The sequence below is a fragment of the Oratosquilla oratoria genome, chromosome 36 (assembly GCF_046742065.1).
Source record: "Oratosquilla oratoria isolate Oo_2021 chromosome 36, ASM4674206v1, whole genome shotgun sequence".
NCBI lineage: Eukaryota > Metazoa > Arthropoda > Malacostraca > Stomatopoda > Squillidae > Oratosquilla > Oratosquilla oratoria.
This window is the reverse complement of record NC_134812.1, coordinates 28,861,718-28,869,217: the sequence shown is the minus strand read 5'-3', so window position 1 is coordinate 28,869,217 and position 7,500 is coordinate 28,861,718. Positions and strand designations below refer to the sequence as shown.

The window sequence follows — 7,500 nt, the reverse complement described above, 5'->3', positions numbered from 1 at the left end:
GAAAATAATGGAAGCTGGCCGGGCAAAATAATCGAATTGGAAATCGGTCGGCCGGCAGCAACCATAGAAATTAATGGAATCCGGCCAGCCAAAATAGTCGAAATGAAAATAGTCCGGTCGGCGGGAACGAGGGCGGAATCAAAGCCCTACCGGCCGGCAAGAACTACAGGAAATGCTGGAAGCCGGCGAAAAAAAAAAGACCAAACCAAACCAAAACAAAACAAACCAAAACAAACCTAATATAACTTAACCTATCCTAATCTAACCTAGCCTAATTCAACGTAGCCTCCCCTAACCTAACCTACCCTAACCTGAGCTTAAACCTAAACATAGGTCTAACCTTTAAACCAACTAAACAATATGCACCACCATCTCGCCCATATGAACAATGCCACCATCTCCCTCGCCCCATGAGTGGAGGAGTGTGGAGGAGTTTCTTTTACGACTTCAAGGTGTCTCCTCTGGAATTCCTTTCTTGTCCGTGCCTGGGTTCCCCACACCTACGCTATTGCCGAAAGAACTTTTTTCGTCCTCATTTGTCATTATGTTTTCCCAGACCGGGATGTCTAATTTGTTCTTTCTGGCTGAATTATAATTATTTTTATATATATGATAGTGGAGTTACATTTTTATAATCAAATTACCACTAGGAGTCGTAAGGGAATGGTTATTATTATATATATTTTTTTTCATCTTGATCCCAAATGGGAGACTCCTGGTGTTGGACTGAGAATCACCGTCGGTTTGGCCAGGAGGCAGCCGCCGCTGGGAAGAGGACCACCTACCACGAAATAAGCGACCCCTACATTGGTTGGAGGTGGTCAATTGGACAATGAAATTTGATGCAAGTGCTCGAAGAGTCAGGTTTAACAGAAGTCAACGGTATTTGTCATTATAACTGATGTATTTTACAATACGCTCACGAAGGGACTTCCAATGTGCCGTTCCATCTAATATAATTATAATTAAACTTATGTAAGCCAGGATAGACAATAATATCACACTACGCACACATTCCTAAATTGTGACTTTTATCAATATAGTAACTTCGACCAAAACACTACTTTACTTGTGACATGGTAAACAATATATCTAAAAGAGTGAGAGGACTTGATTCGACTCCCGGTAAGTGGTAGGCAACAGCTCGTGTCACACTTTCGTGACTTTTCAACCTTTCCGTGCCATGGCAGATATTAGAGATAGAATTGAACAGTTCTGCAATTCAGCGCTAATGCCAAGACAGTATGATCGATTTGAATATACTGGCTTCAAATTGCGTTCACAGCCATATGTGTTTCAACAGGCCTAAAACTCAAGATACTCTTCTCATCGTATAGACCTCTTTCTAAAGTCAGATTAAGTCTGAGTGATGAAGGAGAAAGACTGTACCATCTGCAGTGTACCAAAATGGCCGAACGCATGCTCGCGTGAGTGTGCTTGCACGTATACAGGTACAACTACGAATGCGAGTGCGTGTGTAGATGTGGGTGCAAGGGCGCATGTACCTTTGCGAAATTTCAAAAGAAACATTGGAAATGAACCTGTGCTCCCGATTGAATTTCGCAAATCATAGTTGGGGAACAACCAAAGACGATGACGTTAGTCTAAAATCCCCTTTGAAACTCTGAGCAAAACCGGGGGAATCCCGCTCCATTCCATGCGAGCTAGTGCACGAAGAGGACGATGGAGGAAGGGAGGGGGAGAGGTGAATAGCGTTGCGCACCATATAAGCCACCGCAGACGTGGACGGACACACTTGGCCTTCGATTGCAACAAAAGGACGTACAGTGTCCCTCATCTTGTCAGCGCATCCACTCTTTTCAGTAGAAAATTACCTCTTGGAAGAATCTTCGATTGTTCACGTGATATTCTCCGACCTGCAAAATGAAAGTCCTATGTGCCTTGCTCATGTCCTACCTCGTCTTGGTGGCGGGTAAACACCTTAAAGGTGGTGCTGCGAGCGGAAGTGGCGGCGCTACAAATACTCGATTCTTCGGAGGACGTCCCCATCATGCACAGGGCCTTCCCTTTGGGGCACCTGGAGTAGGAGGTCATGGTCACTTCGGAGGGGGACCCCATGACGGAAGACCTCCTTTCGGTCACCAAGGCGTGGGTCACGGGATTGGCGGTGGAATTGTTCCTCCTGTCGCCCCCAGCAGCAACTGCCGCTACTGGTGCAAGACTCCTGAAGGAGCGGCCTACTGCTGTGAGAGCGTCAACCAACCAGCTGACCCCATCGCCACGCAGATCGTTAAGCCCGGTCAGTGCCCGCCAGTGAGGCCCGTGTGTCCTCGCATCTTTGGGCCTCCCATCACCTGCTCGAATGACGGAGCTTGCAGTGGCGTGGACAAGTGCTGCTTTGACAGGTGTCTTGGTGAGCACGTGTGCAAGGCGCCTCTTGGATATGGACGATAATAATCTTTTAAAGTAGTTCATCATAAGAAGCTTGGGGCCTCAGCTGAGGCTTTTGCTCTACATCATCACTCAATCCAACCTATTTATTTCATAGTTATGGAGACGATACAACGTGTGTTTATGCATAATTCAAAGATACATATCTATTTTGAATAAAAACCAAACTCGTATCATGTATATTTGTAACCTCTTATTTGAGACACGGATTCTATGTTGCTACAAAAATCAATTTCCTGTCTTGTCATTAGAGACCCATGCTAAATTTTTAATGGCATTTTGAAGCACGGCACAGTACCTCTTGACCTCAGCTTTTGTCAACACTGACACAGTAATGAGCTCTGAAGGCTGGAAGTGTCTAACAATGAAAGAAAATCATCTTATGAGTTATCTTTTTTTTTTCTGTGACTGTTACCAAAGAGTTGGTCGAGATTGTCGCTTACCCTGTGCAGAATGGGAAATTGTCTCGACTAAATGAAATTGGATACTATTTGTATCACGTTATTTGGCAATTGTATACTTTTCATTGATTTGGTGGAGTTAATTTGGTGGACATTTTGAAAGAGTTTGTCACAAGTAGATTACGGAAAACTGAGATGTTATCCTTAATCTGCTCGTTCACGTTTTGACTGATCTGTGTTTGTTTGTTGTGTGTGAGTGTGGTTGTGTGTGCGTGTATGTATATGTATGTATGTATGTATTTTTATGTGTGCATGGTCGATCGTGCGCTTGGTCGTGGACTCTTAACAAAGGTACTTTTCAAATCTTTTAGTTCCAGTGACTATTATGCGGTCACCATTGAACAGAATAAGTGATACGGAATTTTCATTTTACTTTTGGACAAGGTCATTGTATCATTTTAAATTTTGAAGAATTTTATGTATTACTTTGATAATGTTCCTTAAATATTTGTCATTATTTCCATAAATTCTATGTTATTCAACATGTACCCTTAGGTGGGAAACCCTCTTGTAGAGTATTTTAAGACAAGAAGAAATCGTGCATCAACTACTTATACCTTCTTCGTCAATTCGCTATTCATATCTTCGGATTTTCTGACCCTGTCCGATAATTCTCTCTCTAGAGTTCAGATTCAAACATTATCTTTAGAAGTACTTAAACAAGGATGTACCTGGCTGCATTAGATTCAGTAAAATTCCTTCCCTTCGGGTCCTTGAGACTTTGTGATGGTCAATTACACGTGAGTTTATCTTCTGAATTGATGATACCATAGTCCCCAAACCCCTTGTTACTGTCCTGTACAATTTTTCCGAATATTCACTTTCTTTTCTCACCTACCCTGTGGTGGGGGGAAAAAATGCTGACACCAAGTTTTCCCACTAGAGTCGTACGAGGTGACAAAAAATTGGATGTTTAAATCTTGCTTACTTTCATTTAATTTCAGTGCGGCGGAAATTTACTATTTACAAACTCTTGCTAGGTTTTTCCAAATAGACCCCTATAACCATATATATTCTGAAGATAGATAAAGTAGATACATTTCTTCACCTTTTAGCTGTAGACATTTATTGTCAATCCACACACACACACACGCACGCAAAAAATGTGCACATGATATTTGTGTTTGTATATGCATGTATTTTCAAACTAGGGTTTCCCAACCTTCGGGTAGGGGGGCGCACATCTAGGAGGGGGAGTGTTTAATGCTATATTTCATTTAAAATATTTTGGTTAGGGTTAAGGGTTAAAGTTAGGTGTGGTATGGTTAGGTTTGGGATTATTCACGAACTCGCAGCAACGCGCGGGTAATTGGCTAGTATAAATATATATATATATATATATATATATATATATATATATATACAAATATATGTATAATATGCTCACTTCCAGCCTGCTGTCACTCTCTCCCCTTGTACATCTCATCACCTTACATTTGCCCACATTTATCTTCAGCTTCCTTTTTCACACACCTTTTCAAACTATGTCACTAACTTCCTCAATCCCTCCTCTGATCCTACTACAAGCGCAGTGTTTTCAGGAAACAACAACTGGGTTATTTCCCACTTTTCTCCATTTTCTTTAACTATCTCCAACTCCTGACCCACCACCCTTGCATTCAGCTCTCGCACCACCCCTGACAAAGTCCCACCCTTACCTCAAACCATTTATTCTCTCCATTTCTAATCCTAACACAAGCTGTACTACTCTCGTAAAAACTCTTGACTGCTTTTTACAGCTTTCCTTCTATCCCATATACCTGCAGTACCTTCCACATTGCCTTCCTGTCTACCCTGTCGTAAGCCTTTTCCAAATCCATAAAAGCCCCAAAAAACATCCTTACATTTTCATATATATATATATATACATATATATATTTATATATATATATATATATATATATATATATATGTATATATTATATATATATATATATATATATATATATAAAAATTTATATATATATATACACGAGTATGAAACACGTGCGTGTGTGGATATATTTGCCCATGTAGCAACTAAGTGAACCCCTCGTCAAACTCTGAAGACTTTACATATTTTGAACCCTGTTTCCAGGAAAGATCTGTTATGACGTAGAACAGAAAATCCCCTGGACAAGTAGGAGGTGAGGCAAAGCGGAGGGAATACCAGTTCTTTAAAACTGAGAGTAGCAAACGGGGAGGTGAGGAAGGGGGTGGAGGGAGGGAATAGTGGGACCGGTATCCGATATATAAGCAAAGGCGGGACGAGAGCAGACACACACGACCTTCTAGCTTCATCTACGCAACACAGCGAGTAAGCAGCCGAGCATCATATACGCCTAATTTTCCCGCAGAAGTTTTCCTTGTGAAAGGTTTCTACTCTGCTAATCACTGACCTTCATAATGAAAGTCCTGTGCGTCCTGCTCATGTCCCTCGCCTTGGTGGCGGGTAAGAAACTCAAAGACGACAAGGGTAATGCTGCGAGTGGAAGTGGTGGAGCTGGAAATACTCGATTCTTTGGAGGACATCCTCCTCATGCACAAGGTCCTCCCTTCGGAGCCCCTGGTCTTGGAGGGGCTGGTCACTTCGGAGGGAGACCCCATGTCGGAAGACCTCCTTTCGGTCACCAAGGACATCCCGTAGTCGGCGGCGTCGGTCACGGGATCGGCGGTGGAGTTGTTCCTCCTGTCGCCCCCAGTAGCAACTGCCGTTATTGGTGCAAGACTCCTGAAGGAGCGGCCTACTGCTGTGAGAGTAACAACCAACCAGCCAACCCCATCGCAACACAGATCGTCAAGCCCGGTCAGTGCCCACCAGTGAGGCCCGTGTGCCCACGTATCTTCGGACCTCCCATCACCTGCTCGAATGACGGAGCGTGCAGTGGCGTGGACAAGTGCTGTTTCGACAGGTGTCTTGGTGAGCACGTGTGCAAGGCGCCTCTAGGATATGGACGATGAAAGCCTAAGGTCTCCTTCCCAATCTTCTTCTCAAGAATTTTGTACAAAAAAATCTATTTATTGCAAATAAATTGTTAATTACATTCACTATTTTTGTTGTAACCTTCAAATCTAACCTACGAAATTCCTGGAACCGTGAAAGTTTATTTCATGACTGATGTTTCTTGTAAAGTTAGTATGAAAGAGTGTGCCCCAGGAAGTGGTCAGCTATTGCAGCTAAAGGCCTCCACCTTTGTCAGGGGCTCGTGACGGACACCGATAGTCACCTAAGGTCATGTTGGGGTCATTTTGATTTCCAGTGCATCAGAGAAGCAAGATATCATTACAAGAGTTTTTCCTCTGGAAACGATATCGCTTTTGAAAATAAATTAATAGATAAACGAATAAGTAAAAGACGTCGCCGGAGGGCATTCTCTCCAATCGCCTTTGCAACTGAGAAGGATTTGGCTTGATTCTCAAGGGCACATAATGACCATCATTTAGTCTGGTCAGTTGAGGGAAAAAGTGATTAAGACAACAGATCTTAATAGCTATCGTTAAGATTTACTCGATAATGATGCCAATTATGATAGACTAATGGTTGGTAGTAAGTTATGATTGGACATTAGATTTAATTTTGGATGAGTTTATAGTAAAATGAAAAAAAAAAAAAATCCATTTGTTAGGCATCATTCTCTACTAATCGGAGTGCTCAACTTGTTATTTTTTTTACACACCAGCGGCCATTGTCCCCTACATAGATTTTGTTGTGAATAAATTCAGACTGGTTCTTCCTTTATTTCTCTGCTAATGACTGTGTCCAATAATTCCCATTATTTTAAAACTGGGACCTCAACTACCCAAAACTAAGAAAAACCAAACCAAACCTAACGTAACCTAACTTTACCTAACGTAACGTACTTTAACGGACCCTAACATAACCTAAACCTAACGTCCCTTAACCTAATCTAAACCTAAGCTAAACCCAGCTGAACAATATCCACTTCAACCTCGCCCATACGAACAATCCCACCCATCTCTGCCAAACCCTAAGTAGTCACGTGGTTGGAAGAGAATGGAAAGAATTTCTTTATTGATTTCAAAGGCTCTCTTCCCCGTCCTCTGGGCCTGACTGATGGTAAACTTTAGAAAGTTTCGTGGATATATTTCTAAAGTTGTGAGCCTGTGAAGAAGAAAATAAGCTTACTGCTGGTCGTGAGAGGATCGGGGAGAACGAGGAGGAGGAGGAGGAGGAGGAGGAGGAGGAGGAGCAGGAGGAGGAGGAGGTATTGGATTTGAATTAGGCTGGGATTGAGCTCAAGGAGAGACAAAAACCGGGTTTGCCTCAGGCTTTGTCGACACACGAGGGTAGTTTCAGCGCAAACAGATGCATGGTTCAGAATTCTTACTTTTTGATAATACCAACCAATCTTATTTACTGAATATGACGGCAACGCGTTTCCCTATCATCCTCGATATTATGTTTTTTAACATGCCAGAATATGTACGAGAAACCACACTACCACATTAATCGTTAAGCTCCAGTACGCACATGGTGCTACATTCATCAACCACTCGCACCAAGGATTCTTACATTAATGGCCATTTACACGGTCAAACACTTTGACAAACCCGGCTTGTCAGACAAGTGTTTGAAGTGATGTTTGACCGTGTGAATGGGGCATTTGGTCGTCAAACACGTTTGTCG

General features: G+C 42.4%; 2 protein-coding genes across 2 annotated transcripts in view; both read left to right on the top strand.

Moving 5' to 3' along the window:
- LOC143018914 (uncharacterized) overlaps nucleotides 1-5,829 on the top strand; it is a 40,853-nt gene extending 35,024 nt beyond the window's left edge. Inside the window, exon 2 of the mRNA XM_076174498.1 lies at nucleotides 5,228-5,829. Within this exon, the coding sequence (XP_076030613.1) occupies nucleotides 5,259-5,813 (555 nt within the window). The 5' untranslated portion in view covers nucleotides 5,228-5,258 and the 3' untranslated portion in view covers nucleotides 5,814-5,829. The remainder of the gene's footprint in view (nucleotides 1-5,227) is intronic.
- Nucleotides 1,768-2,488, top strand: LOC143018918 (uncharacterized). The gene has a single exon (XM_076174502.1). The coding sequence runs from the start codon at nucleotides 1,885-1,887 to the stop codon at nucleotides 2,413-2,415; it is 531 nt and encodes a 176-aa protein (XP_076030617.1). The 5' UTR covers nucleotides 1,768-1,884; the 3' UTR covers nucleotides 2,416-2,488.
- Nucleotides 5,830-7,500: the final 1,671 nt, after the last annotated feature.

Coding starts and splice junctions, on each gene's coding strand:
- LOC143018918 (XM_076174502.1), top strand. CDS start 1,885: ATGAAAGTCCTATGTGCCTTGCTCATGTCCTACCTCGTCTTGGTGGCG.